The sequence below is a fragment of the Pangasianodon hypophthalmus genome, chromosome 1 (assembly GCF_027358585.1).
Source record: "Pangasianodon hypophthalmus isolate fPanHyp1 chromosome 1, fPanHyp1.pri, whole genome shotgun sequence".
NCBI classification, from domain to species: Eukaryota; Metazoa; Chordata; class Actinopteri; order Siluriformes; family Pangasiidae; genus Pangasianodon; species Pangasianodon hypophthalmus.
In genome coordinates this window covers 10156282-10182827 of record NC_069710.1, presented here as the reverse complement: position 1 = coordinate 10182827, position 26546 = coordinate 10156282, and the positions used below count along the sequence as shown (strand labels likewise).

The 26546-nt window shown below is 38.1% G+C and overlaps 2 protein-coding genes across 4 annotated transcripts; one reads left to right on the top strand and one right to left on the bottom strand.

Annotated features, from left to right (window-relative positions):
• Positions 1 to 3056: 3056 nt before the first annotated feature.
• On the bottom strand, positions 3057 to 13107 carry fen1 (flap structure-specific endonuclease 1). Of its 2 annotated transcripts, none has more exons than XM_034305663.2 (11): positions 12820 to 13107; positions 11053 to 11158; positions 10044 to 10146; positions 9294 to 9396; positions 7199 to 7262; positions 7004 to 7113; positions 6725 to 6861; positions 4869 to 5067; positions 4027 to 4178; positions 3543 to 3657; positions 3057 to 3336 (listed from the first exon to the last, which is right to left on the bottom strand). In XM_034305663.2, the coding sequence occupies exons 2-11, from the start codon at positions 11132 to 11134 to the stop codon at positions 3259 to 3261; spliced, it is 1143 nt and encodes a 380-aa protein (XP_034161554.1). In that variant the 5' UTR covers positions 11135 to 11158; positions 12820 to 13107; the 3' UTR covers positions 3057 to 3258. The 2 variants fall into 2 exon arrangements, with proteins under 2 accessions (XP_034161554.1, XP_026781857.1); XM_026926056.3 differs by having other exon boundaries at positions 11053 to 11163; positions 12820 to 13104.
• Positions 13108 to 13238: 131 nt separating this feature from the next.
• On the top strand, positions 13239 to 24907 carry tm9sf1 (transmembrane 9 superfamily member 1). 2 transcript variants are annotated; one of them, XM_034305654.2, is made up of 9 exons: positions 13239 to 13432; positions 20161 to 20354; positions 20433 to 20564; positions 20801 to 20923; positions 21725 to 22074; positions 22343 to 22497; positions 22659 to 22844; positions 23026 to 23299; positions 23461 to 24907. In XM_034305654.2, the coding sequence occupies exons 1-9, from the start codon at positions 13411 to 13413 to the stop codon at positions 23852 to 23854; spliced, it is 1830 nt and encodes a 609-aa protein (XP_034161545.1). In that variant the 5' UTR covers positions 13239 to 13410; the 3' UTR covers positions 23855 to 24907. The 2 variants fall into 2 exon arrangements, with proteins under 2 accessions (XP_034161545.1, XP_026782593.1); XM_026926792.3 differs by lacking the exon at positions 13239 to 13432 and adding an exon at positions 13448 to 14283.
• Positions 24908 to 26546: the final 1639 nt, after the last annotated feature.

Here is a 26546-nt window from a genome sequence, read left to right as displayed (position 1 = left end):
TTGCCTCGATATCCAGTTATGTTTATCGGCAGTTATATTACCAGACCTGCCAACTATTGCGCATTTTGTGTAGGAGCGCCACAAAAACATTGGAGTACATTAGTGTTAGAGAATAAAAACTTCACTACATTATGGGTATTGTAGTTTGTACTGCTGATTCATTCCAGTTAGTGCAGGATTCAGCAACTAAGCTATAGATCCCTAGTCATGCCCTCAAGATGGTCAGTAATGTTGCATTCGACATGAAGTTACGACTTGTAATTCCCCGCCTACAAACCAGTAAATGCCACCAAAAAAGCCCCCTCAACTCAATTTCAACTCAGTCTTTCCAGCATGTAACCCAAAATTTAAAGTAAAACCAAAAAGTTTATCTAATAAAATATTAGTAGTCAACTGTAAACTGTAGCCTGAACAACAGTTCTGGTATGATCCCACAGAACAGCAACAGTAGCACAATTTGATGAAAAAGTTAATGCTGGCTTTGATAGAAAGGTGTCAGAACACAGTGCATCACAGCTTACTGTGAATGGGGCTGTGTAGCCGCAGACCAGTCAGATTGCTCATGCTGGCCCCTGCCCACCACCGAAAGTGCCTACGTGGGTATGTGAACATCAGCACTGGACCATGGAGCAATGGAAGAAGGTGGTTTGGTCTGACGAATCACGTTTTCTTTACATCATGTGGATGGCCAGGTGCATGTGTGTAGCTTACCAGGGGAAGAGATGGCACCAGGATGCACTATGGGAAGAAAGCAAGCTGGTGGAGGCAATGTTCTGCTGGGAAACCTTGGGTCCTGGTATTCATGTGGATGTTACTTTGACACATACCACCTACCTAAACGTTGTTGCAGACCAAGTACACCCCTTCATGGCAACAGTATTCCCTAATGGCAGTGGCCTCTTTCAGCAGGATAATGTGCCCTGCCACACTGCAAAAAATGTTCAGGAATGCTTTGAGGAACATGACAAAGAGTTCAGGGTGTTGACTTGGCCTCCAAATTCCACAGATCATAAGCTGATTGGGCAACTGTGGGATGTGCTAGACAAACAAGTCCAATCCATAGAGGCCCTACCTATACACTAACCACTGCATACCAAGAAACCCCCACACTGTTTTGAAGATGTCCTGACCCAGTCGTCTAGCCATCACAATTTGGCCCTTGTCAAAGTTGCTCGGATCCTTACGCTTGCCCATTTTTCCTGCTTCCAACACATCAACTTCAAGAACTGACTGTTCACTTGCTGCCTAATATATCCCACCCCTTTACAGGTGCCACTGTAACAAGATAATCAATGTTATTCACTTCACCTGTTAGTGGTTTTAATGTTATGGCTGATATATATATATAAAATATAAAATTAGTTTAAATGTTCTTAAGAGAAATTAGAAATTTAATGCAAGGGACTAGTTTAGCACACTTATATACCTGATTTGGCCCAAATACAGGAAATGAATCAAACATGCTGTATATTCTGGGATGCTGGTGACATTATTCTGTAGATGTGAGCTGCAAACTAAAATATGTGTTCAGGAGATTTGGACTAATGAATAAAAAGAGAAAATAAACAGTGAACGCGATACACAAAATGTTCTAAACTAGTCATTTATATAATTATCTAGTAATATATTGAGTGGCTCCATGTTCTCTGTGCTCGGCTAATTTGTTTGATTTCTGTGTGCATTTGACAATGGTTTGTTTCCTTGTTTTTGTCGTCGTATTTCTGGCCAATGAATGAAGGAGTTTTATTCATGTGTTTTCAGGCCTATACACACCTCAGTTTTTTGGTTCTTGGTTCATTTAATTATGCACGATGATAAAACAACATAACCAAATAGCAAAAACTTCAATTTCACTCTGATTCAGACTCAGCAACCAGACCAGAGGTATTAGTTAATACAGGTATCTAACAAACTATAGCTAGTGTAAGCCTTTTTCCCTGCTGCAGGAATGGTTGGAATAGAAATGTTTGCTTGCTTTTCCTATAATGATGGCTATAATGATTCCTTGAACCAATCCTGTGGTCTAATATTTGTTCTGCTCCCCACTTATAACTTTAGTTCCTACCTGCCATTAGTTCCCATTTACTGTCTGACTTGCAAAAAATAGAATGAAAACTTCATACCACAGTTTCATCTGATCCTGTCACATAGGTACTATATGGAAGAATTTAGAAGAAAAATAAGGCCTGGAAGGAAATCAAAGATATCAAAGATTGTCATACTGATTTTAGTGCTAGTTTGAACATAGGGTTACACACTTGAACAGCTGACTCAAATAAATCCAGTATTTAACCCCTTAAAAATATTAAATTATTTGATTTTCCCAGTCTTTTCCTTTTAGACTGTATTTACCTGGCCTAACTTTAATTCTCCTATTGTGTCAGCCCCTAAAGCCTACCAGTAATACTCCATTTTTTAAAAACATTTTTTTTCCATTCCTACACAACTTGTTCTTTTTTGATTGCACTGAACTCTTTCAAGCAATAACGCTGTCTTTTAAGCAATAATCTTAGTGCTCCTTTTTTTAAACCCATGCACCCTCAAGGACACAATTTTGTTCATCACAGGTTCACACTTTGTTGACGTCACCAAAGCGCACACTTAGAGGAGGTGAGCATGACTACTGTATGCACATACAACTACTAATCTTTTTTTTTTGCCTTTCAGCTTCTGAGCTGTTATAAACAAATATTTTCCATACACTCCGGCTGTTAATGGCTGCAAGTGGGCAAGGCATGAAAACTATTTTAAAGATATTGACGAGTACATTATTTTTAAAACAATTACCAGCAGTATAGAAACAACATGTGGTTGTTGGATGCATATATATGTTGCTGTATTATGTATATGACAATAAAATGAAGCCAGGCTTAGTTATTGATCTTTAAAGACTGTCAAATCACCATTATTTAATAAAAAAACATTTAAATGACATTAAGTGACTGTAAAATAATGGAAAAAATGTCAAGTTATTGACATTACAATTTACAGCAACTAAACAGTGAGATTAAGTACTTTTTTTTTTTTTTTTAATTAAATACCTTTTACACAAAAGCGTTGTTCAGAAAAGTTTCTTTATTTAATTCAAACAGGAACTAAAAACTCAAAATAAGTTGACTGAAACAAGTTTTGCAGCATTGTGTTGCTCCAGGTAACTTTTCAATATGAAAAGGTCACAGGAAGCAGCACAAGGACTGTCATAGCACGTTCTACTGTTACGGCTTCTTGTAGTCTCACAGATGTTCACTTCAGACATTTTCATTTGCCCTTCTTGAATTTGCCTGGTGTTGCACTTGTCTTCTGTTTCTTCTTGGCTGATCCTTTTGCTTCAGGCTCCTGTATTTACACGAAATGGAAATCAGGATTATTTGGAACCAGTACAAAGCTTATGGCAGCGCAGTAAGGAAAGATTTCATTTTGTAGAGCAGCTGTGGCTGTAAACCTTAAATATTCCTCATCCAGCGCAGCCTTAATAAACAGAAACTACAAAAATTCTAGCAAACCTAAAGTAAACATCATACTCAGCTGTCAGAAGTACACACCTTGCGTTTAGAAGAGATGGATCCTGTGACAGTAAAGAACGTGTCCAGTCTCCCTTGAGTGCTCCCCTGTCTGCTCTTCATTATTTTCTTACAGCCATTACGGATACGCTCCTCACTGGCAATGAACATAAAAATAATAACTGTTAAATAGTGTACATGGTCACTAGACCTAATAACTGGGTTCTTTTCAGTATCATTACACTGCCATATTCATACATCTCTGAAAGATGGTTGTTACAGTTATTACAGACAGTTACCCTGTCTCTTGTCTGAAATGTTTCCTTAAAACATAAACATTCACTTGTAAAAAATTGCATTTAGACTACACAGTTTTTTTAAGTATGATACTGACACTAGCTTGATTCTAAAATCAGAAGACTCAACATGTGACTGTTTCTTAGCAGTTAACAATCTGAATCCTTCATAAATCGGTATTTTAAGATCATGGAGAGGTGTGTAGTGTGAAGTGTCCTGAACTGTTTACCTGAACTGTTTCTCACTGCACATAAACTGGACCAGTCCCTCCTCATCAGGCTCATTCCACTTGAGCTCCACAGTGGAACAGTCCACCACCTCAGGCTCCAGAAACAGGGCTCGAGCCTCCTTATAGAGCCAGTCTTCTGGGGCAGGGTGTTTCTGTCGGAACAACCACACATACCCCATGATTCAATCAAATAAGATTAATGGGAGACGTATTAATCTTAGCGACCCTAACCCTGCTCAGAATTTTATTGAATCCAAAAATTGCAGCTTGTTTGTAAATCTGTTTACAGGCACCATGTCACTGTGACTAGGTGTTTAAATGGTTCATGGAGACCTTTAACCAAATTTATTTATAAAAAGAAAGACATACATCAAGGCTCTACTCTGTACTGGCACCTAGATGGTGGAATGAACTTTCCTTTTCACTACACAATTAATTCTGCACTAATTATTTTATTTATTGAAGGGAAAAAAAAGAAAAACAACTTAGCTTGTACTGTTTTTCTTGCTCTACCCTATATTTTCTCTCACAAGGTTTTAAGCCTGATAGTATTCTTAGACCCTGACCTATTTGTACAAGCATGAGGACATGTTTTTGATGGAGACTCCAAAGCACTTCTGTAAGTGGCTCTGAATCAGGGCCTCTGCTAAATGCTGTAAATGTAACTGATAGACACTATCTAAAATGCCCAAAACATATTCACCTTCATCTAGGCTGTTTGGCAGAAATAGCATTCATTGTCAACATGTTTTCATTATAAACTGTGGTATCACTTAAGCGCTACAGTCTTTATTTCAAACATAAAATACAGCTTAACTGTTAGTGAATGTATGTGAACTCACAGATTGGTCAATGTTGTCAAGGATTTCTTCAATTGAACCATGTTGTTTGATGAGGTCAATTGCTCTCTTGGGTCCAATTCCTTTGATTGTGCCACAGTAGTCACAGCCCAATAGGATACATAAATCGATGAACTGTTGATGTGACAAGCTCATCTCCTGCAGAAGGCGGTTGAAATGAAATTCCTGGATTGGAAGTTTCCTACAAGTGAGGGCAGGAAAATAGGGTCACTAGGGCAAAAATGTAACCATCAAAACGTCTGCTGTAAAATATGAAGAAGAAGCCTTTATTTGTCACATATACTTTACAGGACAGTGAAATTCTTTTCCTCACACTTCCTAATAAGCTGGGATATGTGAAGAAAAGAATTTCACTGTCCTGTAAAGTATATGTGACAAATAAAGGCTTCTTCTTCTTCATATTTTACATGAAATATGAAGTATACCGTATCAGGGTCAACCCTGATACGACACCCCTGGAGCAGAGAGGGTTAAGGGCCTAAAAGAAAGAGACAGAGAGAGAGAGAGAGAGAGAGAGAGAGAGAGAGAAACGAACATTGCATGCTTTAAGACAGCATTTTCCAACTGATTCATTCTGGATGATGTGATGATTGGGAAGTTCACAGCTGCAGATGAATTCAAAAACACTTCTGAGCTACAGAAAGCTGCCTGTCTTCTGACACACACCCCTTTAGAGTCACGCTATCAGGGTTACCAGGGATGCGTTTAGTTTTTTTTTTAATAGAAAATTGGGGTATTTTTCTATAATGCTAAGAGTCTGAATGGATCACGCAAACACTGTCATTATGAAGTTTCAATGGTTGTACTTTTATAATGATGAATGTTATAACAAGATGAAAATGGAAAGCTAAGGCACATTCGGGCAATGCTAATTTTTGCTGTATCAGAAAAATATATCATATCCAGATCCCACCATGTCGTATCTTATTCAATTTAAAATTTTGTTTATCATTACACCCAGGGGTGGATTCAGAGTGGTGGGGGCCCTGGACCTGAACCACTGTTGGGGCCCATACTAACACCAAAACATATATACATAAAATATATAATAAAATAAAGAGAGAAATAAGACCAGAGTTACAAATTGCAGCAATTTGGACCAAGTAACAAAAAAACATGAAAGTGTCCATATTAAGACTCTTCATATATTCTAGGGAAGGTGCACAATATTGTTATGGAGCAATACAGTCAACAGTTTAAAACATACTGAAACATTTCTTTTGAACACGGCAGAAAAACCTCCCAGATGTTGTTGTAGACATAGCAGCCTCCATCCAAGGAAAGCTGGTCATTGAGCTATAAAGAGGGCTCTATTGATAGACTTCCCACTGAGCGGTCTCAGTTCACCTTCTGACCAATCAGATTCGAGCATTCAACTGCGCTGTTCATAAATGTATTTAATATATTTATTATCATCATTTATAGTACAGTCTAAAGAAGCAGTGAAGCTGGAGCTGTAGTTTCCTGTAGCCTGTGTGTGACTGTTAATTGATGTGAAGTTTGATGCGTTCTTTGCTGTTGTTTATCAGCATTTAACTGCACAAATAAAACAGCCTAAAAATAGCAATGCCCGGAATCAATTTTTGCTTTAACCATGGAAAAGATGACTAGTTGACTACTTTTATGAATGACTGGTTATTAAGGACTCTTTAAACAGTTTATGATGTAAATACAATGATTTCTAATCTATAAATGTTTGCACTTAATTTTTATAAATAATATAATAAAATATAAATAAATGATATATGTGCCAAATGTGCCAAAGCCTTCTTTTCTAGAAATGATGTTGCATGAAATAACACAGAATCATTAACCCTAAAACAGCTTGAGAAACATACTTAGCTTCACTAGCAGTTAAGTGTCTCAGCAGGACGCTTGTTCCAAAAGTTAATCCATCCATATCTTCAGTTGCTGTGGCATACACTTTTCCTGCCTTTACCAGAGCTGCACAGCTGGCCTCAGCCTCACATGGAGCCTGGACAAGAATTTTTTTATTAGTGTTTTGAAATTGTTTTGAAATTCATATCTGCTGAACTATGATGTACTGATATAATTGGGTTTTAGGATTAACTTCCTAAAATTTTAGGATTTAGGATTAACTAGGAAAAAAACAATACCTCTATATAAGGCACTCCCATTAACGTGAGGAGTTTTTTACACTCATCATTATGCTGCCTGGTGACTTTTACAAGACGTTTGCTGAACTTGTCAATGTTCTCCTGTTCACCTATGGTCCAAAACAATGAAAGGTCATGGCCATTAAACAAAGCTCTTTACAGAAGATTTTAACATTGGAGGATGTTCTGTTATACCCATTTCCTGTGCTTGTGCTAGCAGCTTTTCTGCTTCTGCTCTCTTCTCCCCTCTCTTCTCTAACTGCAAAATAAAAACAAAGTTCAGTGAGAAAAGCACAGCCTCGAAAAGTTACAGTTTCTAATATCTAGTGGCATTAGGAATGCAAAATATTCTTACTTCAAAAAACATTTCAAATTAGTCACTATTTTTTAGACAAATATGCTGCACAGTCACTTTCAGCTTACCAAAATTATTCCATACGTTGATCAGCCATAATATTAAAACCACATGCCTAAAATTGTGTAGGTCCCCCTTGTGCCGCCAAGACCTCTGAAGGTGTGCTGTGGTATCTGGCACCAAGATGTTAGCAGCAGATCCTTTAAGTCCTGTGAGCTGCGAGGTGAGGCCTCCATGGATCAGATTTGTTTGTTAAGAACATCCCACAGATGCTCGATCGGATTGAGATCTGGGCAATTTGGAGGCCAAGTCAACAACTTGAGCTCTTTGTCATGTTCCTCAAACCATTCCTGAACAATTTTTGCAGTGTGGCAGGGCACATTATCCTGCTATAAAAAGCCACTGCCATTAGGGAATACTGTTGCCATGAAGGGGTGTACTTGGTCTGCAACAATGTTTAGGTAGGTGGTACATGTCAAAGTAACATCCACATGAATGCCAGGACCCAAGGTTTCCCAGCAGAACATTGCCCAGAGCATCACACTGCCTCCGCCAGCTTGCTTTCTTCCCATAGTGCATCCTGGTGCCATCTCTTCCCCAGGTAAGCTATGTACACGCACACGGCCATCCACATGATGTAAAGAAAACGTGATTCGTCAGACCAGGTCATCTTCCTCCACTGCTCCATTTCTGATGCTCACATGCCCATTGTAGGGGACAGCATGGGCACTCTGACCAGTCTGCGGCTACACAACCCCATACGCAGCAAGCTGCAATGCACTGTGTGTTCTGCCACCTTTCCATTATAGCCAGAATTAGCTTTTTCAGCAATTTGTGCTACAAAAAGGCTAGCTCTTCTGTGGGATCATACCAGACGGGCTAGCCTTCACTCCCCACACACATCAATGAGCCTTGGGCACCCATGACCCTGTCATTGCTTCACCAGTTGTCCTTCCTTGGACCACTTTTGGTAGGTACTAACCGCTGCATACCAGAAACAACCCACAAGACCTGCCATTTTGGAGATGCTCTGACCCAGTCGTCTAGCCATCACAATTCGGCCCTTATCAAAGTCACGCTTGTCCATTTTTCCTGCTTCCAACACATCAACTTTGAGAACTGACTGTTCACTTGTTGCCTAATATATCCCACCCCATGACAGGTGCTATTGTAACGAGATAATCACCGAGATTATTCACTTCACTTGTCAGTGATTTTAATGCTATGGCTGATCAGTGTGTATGGTACCTAAAGCAGAATCAGACACAGTGGATATAATAAAACTACACATATTTGTTAAAATGGCAGGTTTTTTGAGGTATAAAAATTAAACCAAAATAAATCATGCTAGATCTTTTTCCACATTCACTGTGATATAGCGACCAAATAAATTCAAGGTTACTATAACCTGGTTGCATACTGTTAATTTACATTATCTTTGTATCATTTTTACATTACAAAAACCTGCAATTTTAACAGGGGTGTGTAGACATTTTATATCCACTGTATTCTATGATACAAGCATTTTCCCATAGTGGGAGTTTGTGAATATGTGAGAAATATTAGAAGACAGAAAATCACTGGTTCATCTGTAATTAGATGTGAGAGATTTATTCAACAATAGAAGCTCACATATACTGTATAATTAATTCACTGGATGTTTTAACAGGCAAAATCAGCTTATTGTAGTTTCCTCTTTAACTATAAATAATTATCTCATGTAAATTATGTTTTTGTAATGTATCAAAATATCAAAACTATGATTAAAAATGTAGTGTGTTTATTTTATTTCTCTATATGTACTTATAGGGGGGGGGGGGGGGGGGGTTAAATGCAAAATCTCCCTCTGAGATGCACTGTAAATTTGGATCATCTCATGTAACAGCTACTAATTTGCTGACTAATAACTCTTTCCTGCGGTTTATTGTTTATTACCTCTCCGGACTTGAGCTGAGGGGGCTTCCCATCAAACACATACACAGGCTTGATGCCACTGTCCAGCATTCGGATGGTCCTGTAGAACATGCCCATGAGGTGGCTGCCAGGCAAAAGGATTGATGTAAAAGGACAAAAAAAAAATTCTTATTTTAAGCAACAACTATACAATAGACTAAATAATCCCAAAGAACAACAATTGCATAGTACATTTTGGATGTAGTCCTTTCAAAAATCACTTGCATAGGGAAGAAACTGTAATGTATGTATATATGGGGTTTTAGAGTAACTGCCAAACACTGGCAGCACCCCGTATACACCCACACTCCAGTTTCTACCTCACCAGGCTTGACCATGCAGTCTGAATATGGCTGCACTTACCTGTGCAACAAAGCAAGCAACATGTTTAATCGCTTTCTAATTGTCATTTCCATTTAAATTATTTGTAATGTGTTAGATTTTATGCTTCACTGTAGCCCTGTTTAACCTTTTTTTCTCCTCTTTAAGCCAATAAAGTGCACTTTGACTATTTTCTATATACTCGTCTAATGTTAGCCAAGTCAAAAATACACTGATAGATTTTTATTTCACATCAGTGAACTCAAAACATACTCCGACTTATGTTTTGCATGTTTTGGAGTGATAACTCAGCACCGTACTCCAAAGGTAAAATGCAGAGCTCCTATGCAAAACGTGTAAGGCAGGTTGGTGCATACTTAATGCTGTGGAACAGTGTCACTTGTATAATACCTTGTTGTCTCGCCATCGTCGTTCTGTAAAACATTGCCGTCTTGTCTGACGGCAATCAGAAACTGGTAAATGCACATGGAGGCATCTATGGCAATCTTGCGCCCTAAATGAGATCACAGTAGAGCAGGGACAAAAATAAAATACAGTTCAGAATTCTGCAGTTCACACTAGAATACATAATCCAAATAGTGAAATATATAAGTACACGAAGTTTGTTAATAGAGATGTTTATTCATTTTGATCAATATCTTCCTGTAATGAATATCATTCCCATTACATAATACGTAATACATTTTTAAGATCTAAGAAGACAACATCCTCTGTGTTACACTTTAATATATGAGGAATTCCTCATTTGGAAAATGGTTTGAGTGGAAAACAAATAGGGATGATGTCCAATAAATATTGTAGAATGAGGAGGGAGGAGGTGTCATACAAAATAATTCTTCAAATATTGCTCAGTTAAGACCCTTGTTGTCCACTGATTTAATGAATATAGAAGATAAATGTGTTTTCTGTAACAGTAACTATTCTACATATATTTTGGTTATGTACCATGGTAAAAAAAATTGCAAATTTACATTAAAGAGACCAATATCAATATTTGTTTTGAAGAAATAGATGTTATGTTATGCCTTATCAGAAACAACCCAAAAATATTTGTAATTATTTGTAATATATATGTATAGATTATATATATATTTCAAAATGTGAGGTCCTTATCTTTCTTCCATTTGTTTAAACTTCCTTCATAATTTTTTTTTGTTTCAATTTGTACCCCGGCTATGCTCTTGCTCTCAGACATTATATGTACTCCTGTTTATTGTATTCTTTGTTGTTGTTGTTGTTAAGAAAAAGTGGGCTTAAAATAGTAACATGTAATCCATATAATAATACACAACAACTTATTTTAAGTATCACAGAACATGTCATGTGTTGATGATGATTATTGCACAAATAACCAGTCACTATACTGAGAAAAACAGAGTATGATAGTATGCAAACTTACCGAAGTAATTTTTAATATCCTGCTCCTTGATGGCCGTTGGCGCCTGATCAGCTATTAACTTAGCAAGGCCGTGAATTCCCATGTCGATCAACTGGATAGCTGCGAACTAAACTGGAAAGATTACACGGACTCTAATGCTTAATTTGGAACAACAAAAACAAAAACTATAAAAACAAAAGGTGTATACCTTAACAAATGAGTGGGAAGAAATATGAGTATTCTAATATTACTCAGCTATTACATAAAAATGGGGATATATATATATATATATATATATATATATATATATATATATATATATATACACACACACACACACACACACACACACACACACACATACATACATACATACATATATATATACTCATATTCAGAATTTATAGAAAAGTATAGAACTGTAAGTGAAACCGACATGGCAACTGTAGCTAAGGTTATACCATCAGGTCTTATAAGGCTTTTACAAGGCTAGGTTTCTCTTGATATTTATCACAATTTTGATATACACCGATCAGCCATAACATTAAAACCACCAGCCCAATATTGTGTAGGTCCCCCTTGTGCCGCCAAAACAGCTCTGAGCTATCGAGGCATGGACTCCACAAGACCACTGAAGGTGTGCTGTGGTATCTGGCACCAAGATGCTAGCAGCAGATCCTTTAAGTCCTGTAAGTTGCGAAGTGGGGCAACTTGGCATTACATCACAATTTGGGCCTTGTCAATGTTGCTCTGATCCTTACGCTTGCCCATTTTTCCTGCTTCCAACACATCAACTTCAAGAACTGACTGTTCACTTGCAAACTAATTTATCCCACCGCTTGACAGGTGCCATTGTAACGAGATAATCAACGTGATTATTCACTTTACCTGTCAGTAGTTTTAATGTTATGGCTGATCAGTATAAATCTTACAAGTGATGGTATAACACAATGCTGTAACAAATGGCTTAGGAAGATTTGTTATGAACACGCTTTCCCACTGACCAAACAACGATGGCTTACTGAATTTGGAGATACTGACTGGAAAAAGGTTTGGAATTACAGCAGGTTCTGTGTCAGCAATACGGTTAAAGATGTCTGATTTAATTACCAGACAAAAACCAGGTGATGCTAAGGTTTAAGCTGGATCTTGATTTAAACTGATGTAAACTCTCACCTCTCCTATGATTGTACATATGTCAAAATATATTGGCTAGATATTGGGTTTTTTTTTTTTTTTTTTTAATCTTCTTGGGGTTATTGTATTCCATTATTGTGGAAGCAGTGATGATGATGATGTTTGTTTTGAATCTCATTCTGAATACTACAGCACATCCATAAATGTAAATGGGGTAAGAAAAGCAAGAAGGATGCAAGAATTTATGATAGAAATGGATCTTTATTTTGAAACAAGGAAGATATTAAGACTTTAAATGTATATAATTTATACAAAGCCTTGTACACCTCATTGATTACATGTGTATGCTCTTGCTTGTCTTATTTATTATGCTGTCATATACTCCTCTATTAATGCGTATACATCCTTTGTGTATGTAATAAAGTATGAGTAAAAAAAGTCTACACTCTATTATCTCTATTACCCTAAAACATACAGTTATGTGTCAATAACTTCGCGCGCTATATCGCGAGAAGACAGAGCCTTCACGCGCAGCTGCTATAAGGACGTTAAAGGCTGTATCACAACATTCATACTGAATATGTCTTCCAGAAAATGTGACAGCATGTAATAATGCAATAAGCAGAAAAATAACCAAATGACATAACTCACCCAAAAATGCTATTCCACACCGGTCTGCACACCTACTCAAGCGCGGGATGAGCACGTCTTTTTCGCGCGCTCTGAAGACCTACGTAATCAGACATTACGAATCGATCTTGCAGGCAACATCATCACCCGGAAGCTGTGTATCGATTTCTCAAGATTGACTTTTTTTTTACACACAAAATTTAAACCCTTTTTTATTTCTTTCATGAAAGTATTCATAATATCTTTAAATCCTTAATACAGAAAAGCTGCATAACTGTATTACAGGTATTATTCTTAATCCCTGATTGAGAGGAATGACCAGAGGAAGTGGTGCTGGAAAATCCACCATTTTGCAGGCTACTCTTTTTTTTTTTTTTTTTTTTTTTTTTTTTCCAACAGGAAAAAAAACTTTATTGTTCAAATAGTGTTGTTCCAGTTTCCTCCCGCCGCAGGCTTTTGTTGCAGTTTGTATTGCTGTACTCGTGACCAAGTGGGAACTGGGATGGTTCCGACTGTAGAGTCGGAAAGATGCATTTAAACAACTCTGCAACTCCGAGAATGTCCGAGTTTTTCCGAGAACTCCGAGTTGCGATTCCGTGACGTCACTTCAACATGGCGGCGCTCATAGCGAAAAGTAAGAACAAGAAATTAACAGCGTGATTTAAGATTTTTAAGCAGTTTTTTTTTAACTTTCTGATTATATTTGAATAATTGAAATGTTAATTCACTTTCTGTAAGTTTTTTTTAAACAAACTGCTCTTTCATGTGTTTTTCGGCGCTATTAACAAAATGATCACATCAACTTTAACAAGCACTTTACCAAAAGAACTCTTTAACTCCAGTTTAGCGCCAGCTTAGTGTGAGTATACGTTTTATTTCCGACTTCAGACAGTTCAGTTCCCGTGAACGCTCTAATGTCGGAAGTAGGAGGTTCCGTGTTCAGTATATGATCTACACATAATGCTCAGGAAGAATTCCGGGTCAATTATTATTACAAGATCAGCTGCTGTAACACGCATGCGTCAAATCAGAGTTACAGAAATACTCGCCGAGCGATGAGATTTGCCGTCAGTGGATATACATGAATAAAAAAAATCTTTTTAAAAAAGACAGGCTATTTGTTGGCTTTTTATATATAATTTTTATTTATTTTTTTGCAAATTTTTAGTAGAGCATTTTACTGGGGGAAAGTAAAGCTATGCAAGCAGGTGAGGTTTCTCTTTGCCACGCCCATCCCGGAACATTAGCGATATTTTGATTGTAAGGTGACGTGGATACGCAGCTGGTCGCCTCCTCTTGAGTCATTTGGATGTGTTAGAGAAGTAAAGCGACCTGCTTTGGACTGTTTTTGGCCGTGTGTTGAGTGCTACTCGCAGAAATGCGGCTACAGTAGTGACTGTAAGGAGCTGAAGCGAGAAGAGGCGGCTTTCCCCCGAGGCTGAGCTCGGAACAGGAGCGTTTCTGGACTGCGGGCAGCGGAAACAGGTTTGTGTTGCAGTTCGCTTGTACGGAAGCGCTTCCTACAGGCTAGCCACATAGCTATCCCCTTTTAACCAAGCTGAGAGATTTATACTCCCATTTAGTACCAGGTTGGGGATAAAAAACATCGTTAGAGCTTGTTTACCTGAAGCTACACGGTATTTAGTGTGTAAGTGAAACTATAAACTAAGAAAGTAGAAATAATTAACTGATTAACTGATAGAAATGATGCCGGTGTTCCAACATTTTTGTCTTCCTTTATCAAACTTGTCGTTTAGAGGGCTTTATAATACAATACCGCGAGTATTGTGTCTACTTTATTACCATATTTTCATAGTTTGTATTTTGACAGGCTGTCTACTCTATTTTACACAGTGTTTTCAGGGGAAAGTAGCTCCTGCATGCTCGGAAAGTCACTTGAAGTCGCGAGATGATGTCATAGACCGCTCTGAATCGTCACGATAATTTGAATATCAAAACGTGAAGAATCAAAGGTTGCCAAACTTTTTAGGCAGATGACGTCAAATGAAGCTTATGAGACCCCAGCTTAACCTCTGAGCTACCACTGCCCTTTACGCAGTGTTGAGAGTAATGCGTTACTAAGTGAGGCATGACTGCAATTATATGGAATTAATTTTGTGCCGAAAGTATTGAACGTAACTTTTCAAGGAACTAACCAAAATATAAAATGAGAGAAGAAAAACTGCAAAACTGAAACAGCAAAAATTTAACATGGTCTTCAAATGAACCGCATTCTTTGTCAACAGTTTTCTACACTTCTTTTCCACGAGTCATGGTTTATGAATGCACAGCTAGAGTTTTCATTTATGCTTTCAAAATTTTCACAGTTTACGCTCCGCAAGTTTACATTCACCATTCTGGCACAAACCTCTCGTGTGGGCAGAGCTTAACAGCCCCTTCACTCTCATTGGCTAGTGAGATTTAGATGGACAGCTTCCTGACCTAGAAGTAGAGACATCATTGGCGTGATATTTGGAGAGCATTCTGGATGCGGTTCTCTGTTTAGTTGTAGTGTTTGCAATTTGTAGTGGAAATTACTTCGTCAGTGTATTAGTTCGTAATTAGTATTTGAGGTTTGATTAGGCTCGCACATCTATTTTTTTAAATGAGCTCTCAGGAGCAGAACAGAGCATCATCATCATCATCCTCAGTTGGACACTCGAGCTGTTGATCCAAATCTCACTAGCCAATGAGAGTAAAGGGGCTGTTAAGCCCCGCCCTCAGAAGAGGTTTGTGTCAGAACGGCAAACGTAAACTAGCAGAGCGTAAGTGAAAATTTTGAAAACTCTAGCAGCGCATTCATAAACCATGATTCATGGAAAGGAAGCGTAGAAAACTGTTAACAAAGAATGCTGTTTATTTGAAGACCATGTTAAATTTTTGCTGTTTCAGTTTTGCAGTTTGTTTCCTCTTTCTCATTTTATATTTTGGTTAGTTTCTTGAAAAGTTACGTTCAGGACTTTTGGCACAAATTTAATTCCATATAATTACATTACATGTGCTCTGCATTTAACCCATCCAAGTGCACACACAGTAAACCCGGGGAGCAGTTGGGGGTTCGGTGCCTTGCTCAAGGGACCTCAGTCGTGGTATTGAGGGTGGGAGAGAGCGCTGGTCATTCACTCCCCCCACCTACAATCCCTGCCGGACCTCGAACCCACAACCTTCAGGTTCACCTTTGGGTTACAAGGCTCTCTATCCATTAGTCCCCCAGTTGTGTTGAAATACTGTAACTACAGTTATAATATGGCTTATTGAGTCAGGAGTTGCTTTTGTTTGTAGTAGCTCTTATTGTTAAGCCAGTTTAGAATTAAAAATGGTTTAATAAAACTATGCTTAATAGGGTAAACTCTTCCATGAAATTTAAAGAATTAAAGGAAGAGTTTCATTTCTGTTCTCCATGTGGTCAAGGTTGATACAGACTTTAAGAAATAATTAGTAATGAATAATGCAGTTACTTTTCAGACGGAGTAATTAGCCAGTAATTTAAATACAATGTTGGCGATGTAATTAGTAGTTAATTACTTTTTTGAAGTAACATACCCAACACTGCGTATATTTAACGTAAGTGACTAAAAACCAAAGGAATATTCGGTGCCCTGATTTGCCAGTCTAGTGACAAGTGTTTTTGTTGTTATAGGAAAATAATCCACAGACCAACACAAAGCAGCCTGTTTTATGCTCAGCATGCACGTGCAGAAGCAGCAGTGACATGAGGATGGCGTTATATTTGTACCACAATTCTGCATGTACAAGCGAATATTTTGAGTGAGCAAAAGGGTTTTTTTTTTTGCACACAGTTAATACGCAAGGGATTGTTAACTTTGCGAAAATGAAACTGAATGTTGTACTCAATAAAAGTTTGTTGGTTTGCTGCTACCCTCATACCCTCTTTGTGTGTCTTGTTCTCCTGCGCACCTGTCTCCTTTTCTCTCTCCACATTACGATGCATTACGATGTGCCACAATTTCAGCCAATCAGAAACGACAAAGGTAATTCCTGATTAAATGGCTTGATACTACTTCAAACTACCTGCTTTGCTTTCTGATTAGTTATGAAGTCATCCAGTTAGAGGGTGTAAGTATGAGTTCTGCATATGTGGGAGTAGCAAACAAACTTTTATTGTGTACAACATTCTGTTTTGTTTTCTCAAAGTTAATTATCCCTCACATGTTAACAAAATTCTGTACAACATTAAGGTACTGTGCGTCCAAAAAACACATTTTGTTCGCTCAAAATATCTGCTCACGCGCGCAGAATTGTGACACAAAGATAACGCCATACGTGAGCGGCATTGTCATTCACACACTCGCTGCGTATCTTGTGTACATCCAGATGACTTAAGCGACATCCACTAGATTGCACATCGGAGCCAAAACATCCATGTCCATCAGGTTTCCAAGTTAATCTGTAAAATGTTTTCCGATTTTATGCACAGCAATGTTAACCACACTGACGAGCTCTGTCTCTCTTACAATTTTCCGCTGTCATCATGATTGTCGTCGGAACCTGCATCTCAAATCGAAAAGACTCTGACCTTACATTCTAAAGTATTTACTAATCCAGAAAATCCAGAGGACTGGTACACAAAATAGAGCTTTCAAACAGTAATAGGAAAACTGTAATAAGAAGACTTGTTAGCGGAGGTAGATGAACGGTGAAATTTGTCTGTTTTTATCGCTGAGCTACACTAGTGTCATTATAGTGAAAAAGAATAAAATAGCATGTATTAATTAACTCACTCCTTATATTTACCAACTCTTTACACATTTACAAAATAATGTTTCTATCAAGAATGCAGACAAAAAGAAGCAGTGGTAGTGAGTAGTCTGGAAATAGAAATGTCGGAAATGGTTATGGATGTAATAACTCACTTTTATTACTTGTAAATGTAGCCAAGAGGAGATTTTGAAGTGAAGAACAAAAAGGTGTATGGGTGGGACAAAAACTGGTGAGCAAAACTCCGGGTAGGACATCTCAGTAGGACAATTTGTCAGGACACCTGTTAATGAAATATTCAAGTGTCCCTAAAATCAAAGTTTCAGAATTTTTTTGTCCCTGTGCCTTAGTGACAGACTCCTATACAATAGCATAAAATAGTTTTGGAGATATTTTTCATTTTAATTTAATAGTTCTAGGGAAACAATCAAACATTTTTGATGATTCATAACATCACAATTTTGTGATCGTCCAATTAAATGATCTCTAGAACCATATACAGTACTGTGCAAAAGTCTTAGGTACCCCTTCTTAGTACAAATTTTGTTGTAGATGTTTATTTTATGACTCCTGCATTATTCAGTCAGTACAAAAACATTTTGTATTTCCAAATACAAAATTTTTTTTTAAATATTTCCAAAATATTAAAAAAAAAATAAAGAAAAATGTTTGTATGTCAGTAAAGAAAGCAACATATTACGTAACAAACCACTTTTCAGACATAATGAAGACTGCATGTACAAAAAATAAGCAAGCGAGACAGTCAGAGTGTCCAGAAGAACTGTCGCACATCCTCCAAGATGCTCAGGAAACTTTATTTCCTAATAAAACTGCACAAATTGTATCTCAGACTACTGAGTATTTTTTTTTTTAAGCAAAGAGTTGCCACACCAAATATTAACTTTTTTTTAAATTGATTACTGTTTACTGCTCTTTATAGAAGATCTTTTTTTCAAATTTAGAAACATTAATTTCATTATTTTTGAAGCACCTTTGCTTTACAGCATTTCTTTGCATGCACCTAAAACCTTTGCACAGTACCGTACAGCCCCAGGACTGACCTGGGCTCTGTTGGCACCCTAGGTGAGATTTTAGATCTAGCTAGTTAGCTAGTTAGTCTGATTAGGCTCTTACCTGTCATAGACTGGAAAATGGCATACCTAAACTTAAATCATCGCAATTCATGAATGCTTTAGGCTACAGGTCTAATCGTGGTTTCTTTTGAAAGAAGACACTTACCTGTTTTTTGGTGAAGTGAAAGCAAGCAGCAATATAACTGAAATTAAAACTACATTATAGAAATGTAAGTTTATTTTAAAGAAAATACACTGCACTTAACGTGCACTAAACTTAAATAAAACAAACATAAAATGACCCACAATGTCTGTGCCAGTTAAGAGGTTCTAAATAAGCTCTTTCAAAATAGTCAGTAAACATAAGTGGCTGACATGAACAGTCGTTAACTTGTCATTCTTACCTCTATACATTCTTACTCTTTTTTTTTTTTTTTTTTATACGCTTCTCTTCTTTGCGCCGCTTCCTGCCTTGTGCACCTGATAATTTTTATTTGTTTGTTTTTTTTTCACTCATTTTTTGTAACATATGATGAGGATCTGATTTTGTGTAGCGTATAATCATGTGGCGCTAGCGGCATATCTAATGCGTATGGTAACGGCACCGACATGCATAACTTACGCGCAGGGGTGGATTTAGTGATTTGAAGGCCATAGGCAAAATATAGGAATGGGGACCTATTCAGTTGCACACATATACCTCGATATTCCATTACAGCATGAGGCAGAGTTGGGGGAGGGGACTTGCATTGACGCTGCTGAAAGAACAGCGATAGGAATCATTTCAGCGTTTTAACATCAATATTTTAATTTTCAGCATATTTTATTTAGCATTAATAATTTAAAACATATATATAATTTGCATTTTTAGGGGGCCCTTGGCTGCTGGGGGCCCAAGGCGGCTGCCTACCTTTGCCTAGTGCTAAGTCCGCCCACGTTATGGTGATGTATCCTAATCACATCATGATGCAAACTGTGTTTAAATTAGTCCAACATGACATGTTGTCAACTCATAATGTTTTTTTTTTTGTTTTTTTTTTAAATGTCAACTTGATGTTTTTGTAACCAATTTTTGACCAGTTTAAATTTGACCAGTACTGAAAGTCTGTTAACTGGCACAATTAATTTTGCTCAATATATAGGTAAAGGGGTGCAGAGTCTTCACAAGAGGGCGCACTTTCGACAAAAAAAAAACTTATCGCGCGGTGCCCTCTGACATTTTGCGCCCTAGCCAACCGTCTATGTCGCCTAAGCCACTTAGGGGTTGAGATATACAGGGCGGGTCTGGCTCTTCAGTAGTAGCTCGTTAGCTGCAAACATGGTTTGTCTGTGTGGTGGGTTTTTTTTTTTTTTTTTTTTTTTTTTTTTTTTTGCAGATGTGTGGCTTCTCTCACTCTATTCACTTTTCTAACCATCGCTTGGTTGTGGAAAAAAAATAGTTTTGAAGAGAATGTAATTTGGTCTGAGCATATAGCATAATTTATAACAAAATTTCATTCACTATTTGGACTTTGGCAGCTGTTAAGGTTTTTCTTGAATGTGACATATAAATGAATTTGCTCTCGCATAGGGACTATGATGGCAACTCTTGGCTGGATCATGTGCTCTCGGCTGCTTCTTCTGTGCCTGTTTCCACAAGTTGCCTGGACAACCACTTACAAGGAAGGCGATCCCGTCATGCTTTACGTGAACAAAGTGGGGCCTTATCATAATCCCCAGGAAACCTACCATTATTATACGCTCCCTGTCTGCAGACCCAAAGAGGTAAATGTGGCTTTCGATTACAGCTGGTTTTGACATCATTGTACCATTGACTTTATAGTTGATTTACTAATTGCACAGGTGCGCCATAAAGCCTTAAGCCTAGGCGAGGTTTTGGATGGTGACAGGATGGCAGAGTCTTTGTACAGCATCCACTTCAGGCAGAACACAGAAAAACAGACGCTATGTCAGCTCACACTGTCAGAGAAAGAGGTATTGTTTACATCGGACAATCCTGTTTACTTTCGATGTCATATAGTCATCACCACATTTATGTTCTTTGTGTTTATACTTTCAGACTAACATTTGTGTTGATTTATGAGACATATACTGCAATATAATGCTCATCCCCACAAATTAGGCTTGCATGCTAAAAATTTTAGACAAAAATCCATATTTTTTTAAATATTGAATGTTTTCTTAAAAGGTGACTGTATTGTTTTTTGTAGGTGGATCAGTTGAGAGAAGCAATTGAAGAGCTGTATTATTTTGAATTTGTCCTGGATGATATTCCAATCTGGGGCTTTGTGGGATATATGGAGGAAAGCGGTTTCCTGCCTCACAGTCACAAGGTCTGCCTGTCTGAATGTCTTTGAATTTGGTTCTCTGATTTTCTCCCTCTCTTGTGCTATGTCACTTGCTGATGTATCCTCATTTTATTATTGCAGCCCTGGATGTTCTGGCTCGGTTCATTGCTGTCAAGTAACACTTTATTCTTGCACTTACTGTCAGTATACAGAGCTAGACAAATCACTAGCCTGGGTGCCCAAGACATTATATTTCCAGGCTGTTAGTTTTTCATTACAGTTGCCCAGCAGATATACATGTTTAGTAGGCTGTTTAGTTGTTTTTTTCACTTTGTTTTTCTTCTTCAGAAGAAGAAAAACCAGAGAAAGGATCTCTACTGTATTGACTTGCCCAAAGAAAACTTTTCATTTGATATGTATGTTTATACCACAGTGTGATTGAATCCTCAAATCTGATTGGTCAAATCTGATTGGTCAGCTTGGACAGTAGTTTTGGCTGTAACATGAACGATAGGTTAATATTAATATGTTCATTGTAATGTGTTATTGTTTTTATAGTAAGAGCTCATACACAGGGGCTTGTATGGCAGAAGCTCTAATAATAGACTGTATAGATGGATTTTAAAAAAACGTGTTGTTTAACAAAGTAAAAATTATAATTGTCGATGTGGTGATGTTGCTGTTATTTGAAAATAATTTATTTTTTTCATAGTCTATGTTATTTCACGTAATTAGCTTCTTGCACTTTTGAGTTCCGTTAGTTGCCGCTGGATAGGATATCCAGTCAATTTATGATTTGTAAAACCCTGGTGTAATGAAGGTTCCTGCCCTTTTGTTTTTCCCCAGGTTGGGTTGTGGACCCACTTGGACTTCAATATTGAGTATAATGGCAACTCTGTGATCTTTGCCAACGTGTCTGTTAAAGATGTGAAGCCGGTGCCTTTGGAGGAGGGAGGAGGCGACGGGGCAAATGGCAATAGTGGAGGTCTCTCAGTGACCCACACCTACAGCGTACACTGGTTTGAGAGCCCCTTGCCCCATGCGCGCAGAGCCGAGCGTCTCCGAGACTACTCCTTCTTCCCTAAGACTCTGGAGATCCACTGGCTGTCAATCATCAACTCGTTGGTGCTGGTGGTGCTGCTGTTAGGCTTCGTTATCATCATCCTTATGAGGGTCTTAAAGAATGACTTTGCCAGGTGAGGAGGGATAGACATGATATCAAAGACACAGAAGGAAGTAACCTGGAGGAGAGAGACATTCAAATATGGAGGAGAGGAACCAGAGTGTCTGTAGTGTTCATACAGCATTAAAGACGAATTAACTGTCTGATCAGAGAAGGTTCAGAGGAACAGATTACTAATAATTGTGACTAAGTTTCTGGGAAAGGTATAGTCAATGAAGCATTCTAGTCATATCTGCAGCTCAGTTCCTGATTCAATACTGTGAAATGTATAACTGTTACAGATATAATGTAGAAGAAGATGGCAGCTGTGATGATCTGGATCAGGGTGATAACGGCTGGAAGATCATTCACACAGATGTCTTTCGTTTTCCACCATACAAAAGCTTGTTGTGTGCTGTGCTTGGAGTAGGAGCTCAGTTTCTTACTTTGGCCACTGGTAAGAATCTGTGCGCTACAAAAACATAAATGGACACACATGTTGGCTTTTGTGAATGTGAGAGGACTGCTCCTAACTAAAGATTGCATCGTTATTGTTGACACAAATGCACCGTCAATAAGATCCAACTTAATATACTGGCCTGCTCTTTCCATTGTTAGGAATTATCATCATGGCATTGCTAGGGATGTTCAACGTGCATCGCCATGGAGCCATAAACTCTGCAGCGATTGTATTGTATGCGCTGACTAGCTGTGTGTCGGGATACTGCTCGTGTAGCTTCTACACCCAGATCCATGGTCACCGCTGGGTTTGGAACATCATCCTCACCTCCACCCTCTTCTCTGGTGAGATATTGTGTTTTAGCATTTAGCATAGGGTATGCATACCTGGCCTCTGTTATCTGTATTGATCAGTGCCTTAATGTTCACAGTTTAAATAAAGCAAACCATTAGTAAAGCAATTTTGTTGTACTTAAACCCACTCTCTCTCTCTCTTTCTCTCTTTCTCTCTCTCTCTCTCTCATAGCTCCTCTCTTTCTGACCTGGAGTGTAGTAAACTCTGTACACTGGTGGAGTGGTTCCACACAGGCACTCCCTGCATCTACAGTGCTCCTGTTGTTAGGTGCTTGGGTGCTAGTGGGTTTTCCCCTTACAGTCATTGGGGGAATTGTGGGTAAGAACCGGGCCGGCAGCTTTCAGGCTCCATGTCGCACACGCAACATTCCGCGCCAGATCCCAGAGCAACCCTGGTACAAACACACAGCTGTGCACATGGCCATTGGTGGATTCCTGCCTTTCAGGTGATCAGTGTGAAAGAATGAGAATAAAATGCTATCTTAACCTTACATTGATCTTGAGCCTTTATCCAAAAATGTGTGCTGTTTAGTTCCACTGTACTCGGAAATGAAAATTATTTTTGAATTTAATTTCCGTTTGTCTGTCTCACCTCCTTATTTCACAGTGCCATCTCAGTGGAGCTCTACTACATATTTGCAACTGTGTGGGGTCGGGAGCAGTACACACTTTATGGCATCTTGCTCTGTGTCTTCGCCATCCTGCTGTCTGTGGGAGCCTGCATCTCTGTGGCTCTCACCTACTTCCTGCTGTCGGGTGAAGACTATCGCTGGTGGTGGCGAAGCATTCTGAGTACGGGATCCACTGGCCTCTTCATATTTGTCTACTCACTTTTCTACTATTGGAATCGATCAAGCATGAGTGGTCTGGTGCAGAGTATGGAGTTCTTTGGCTATTCCTTACTCACTGCATTCGTGTTCTCACTCATGCTTGGGACTGTTTCATTCTGGGCCTCACTGGCATTTATCCGTTATATCTATCGCAGCCTGAAGATGGACTGAAGAATGTTGGCCAATAACACTTGTGCACTAGCCCCTTTTTCTCTGTTGCTGGACACTTCATTGTGAACTGTTTCTCACATCAAAATGGAGTATAGTTGTTTTTCGGGAAATGGATTATAAACTCTCGTCTCTTTAAAATATTTGAGATTTTCTCAAAGAGAGACTGATGCTTAAAATTCCTAAGATGCATAGTTAAATTAAATTAGCAAATATTTACTTAAAATATTTGTATTTGAGTGAGATGAAAGCAGAGTGGAAAACTACTGCATGTCCATTTATTATACCGTTGCAGCAAAAGTTTCTGAAATTGAATCTGACTTGTTTAGTAATGGTATTTGGTTTGTCCAGTGCATAGTGCATTCAATGATTCAGATTAATAGTTTAAAATTAAATCACAGAACTAGTACTTCATATGGGTTCAGAAATCAGAAAATGGTTTAATGTATAGCTTATGAGATATGATATGTATTATATAGATGGGGTGTGTGTGTGTGTGTATGTATGTGTATGTACACATACATAAATACATGTGTGTGAATATATACATTTGCAAAAGGGACAGTTTTTTTTTTTTTTTTTTTATTCTTAACGTGGCATGGACAATAAGGTTAAATACAAAGAGGAGCAAGTAAACAGGGTGGCAGTGAGAGGAGCATTGAATATAAAGTACATAAAGGGAATAATTTTAGAAAGGAGATTTATGATGATGAAGTGGAAAAAATCAGACCAACAAGAAAGAAACTAACAAAAGTAGACATTCTTGAAACTATTTATGCTATATTAAATCTGCTATAGCAGTATTAGAAAGCATAACTAAATAAACAAATCAGGAGCTGTCTGGTTTAAGGTCTGTTAGTTTAGAGAACTATTACCTGTCTTTGGAGTGAAACAGGACAAAAGTTTGCAAGATGCAGGTTTTATCAGACGTGAATAATATGGGTCATGGGAGCAATATGTTCTACTATAGTCACCATTTACTGTGATTTTATTTCAGATGTACATATACAATCTTTTCAATAAAGCTACCTTTTTCCTACAAAAAAGAATCTCTAATGTCTGTGTAGACATTTAAAAATGTTAATGTTAATGAAAAATATATTTAAAAAAAAAAAAAAAGTCATGTATTGAAATATTTTTTGCTTAACTCAAAATGTATGCCTCAGAAACCTATGTTTCTGTGTGATTGCAGTTGATTTTTTTTCTTTTGTTTACGGATTATGAATCAGTAACAAGTTGTACATTTTTTGATTAATAACGCCATTACATTTATATTCATAATAATGTTTTACTGACTCTAAAGCCATGTAGCAAAATGTTTTTTAAACAGAATCCAAAGTCCATACAGACCAAACTGTCAGCCTAACCCACAAAGCACATCAAGAAGAAACAAAGTATGGAAATGATCTATGGAAGTGATAGTTTCTAGTAATTACTGTATGTTCATTAGAAATGGGGGTGTTTAGAATTCCAGAAAGGATTAAGTGAATGAAAGTGTATCAGGTATTGTTGCGACATTAAAGCAATCCCTTTGAAGATGAACTCAATTATAAACGATCAATCATCTGATCTAGTATATTTAGATTAAAATGCAAACAAGTACAGACATTTTCACTTATTTAGCATCCAAAGTGGGACCTTATCAACATACATTACAAAATTATGGTTGCATGTGTTTTGCCATGGGGGGCACGGTGGCTTAGTGGTTAGCATGTTTGCCTCGCACCTCTGGGGTTGGGGGTTTGATTTCCACCTCCGTCCTGTGTGGGCAGAGTTTGCATGTTGTCCCTGTGTTTCCTCCAGGTACCCCAGTTTCCTCCCTAGTCCAAAGACATGCATTGTAGGCTGATTGGCATCTCTAAATTGTGTGTGTACACTTAGATGGGTTAAATGCAGAGCACAAATTCTGAGTATGGGTCACCATACTTGGCCACACTTCACTTCATTTCACTTATGTTTTAAAATGAATTATTTTGTGGAAACAAGAGCAACAGCACCACCAATGGCTGTAAGAAAGACGCACAGCTTACTCGACCAGACAGTAGATTCATGCAGCCTGTCAGTAATAATTGTGTGTGGTAATTACACAGAGTGAAACTCCCCCTAGATTTTGTCCAGTTGCCTAATAACAAGGAAAATTTAATTTAAAATAATAGCATGGTATAGCTCCACTGTCTGAGCCATTGTATATGCTACCTTCTCCAAGAACACAGGGAGCACTGTTGCATTGGTTCATCTTGCCTGATGGGTTGCTGTGGCTGTTAGTGACTGTTGGACAGAAAGCTTCCATAGCGGCTCCAAGAACCCTGACCCTGACAAGCACATCCATCTTTCATCAGCAGCCATAAGGGGAAGTGCTTAACCACCTGCACCTCATATTTCCAAAAGACCCAAGGGAACATCCACGACAAAAATAATGAGCTGCCTGAATTCAACTGAAGACAGGATGGCAAAGATTCTCAATTTAAGTAGCTTCATGCCAATGTATTGTGTGGTCTCTTTCAGTTTTAATGTACTCTGTACAAGGAGTGTAGATGTGTTCCAAATGGCCTGCTCATGGTGGAAGCACGCAGGAACCAAACACTCAATAATGACAATATCCTAATGCCTCTGACCATTGCCAGCTACATCCACCATCGTCCATGCTCCAGATTGCCTGAGAGCCACCCCATGTCATGACACAGGTATCCTACTG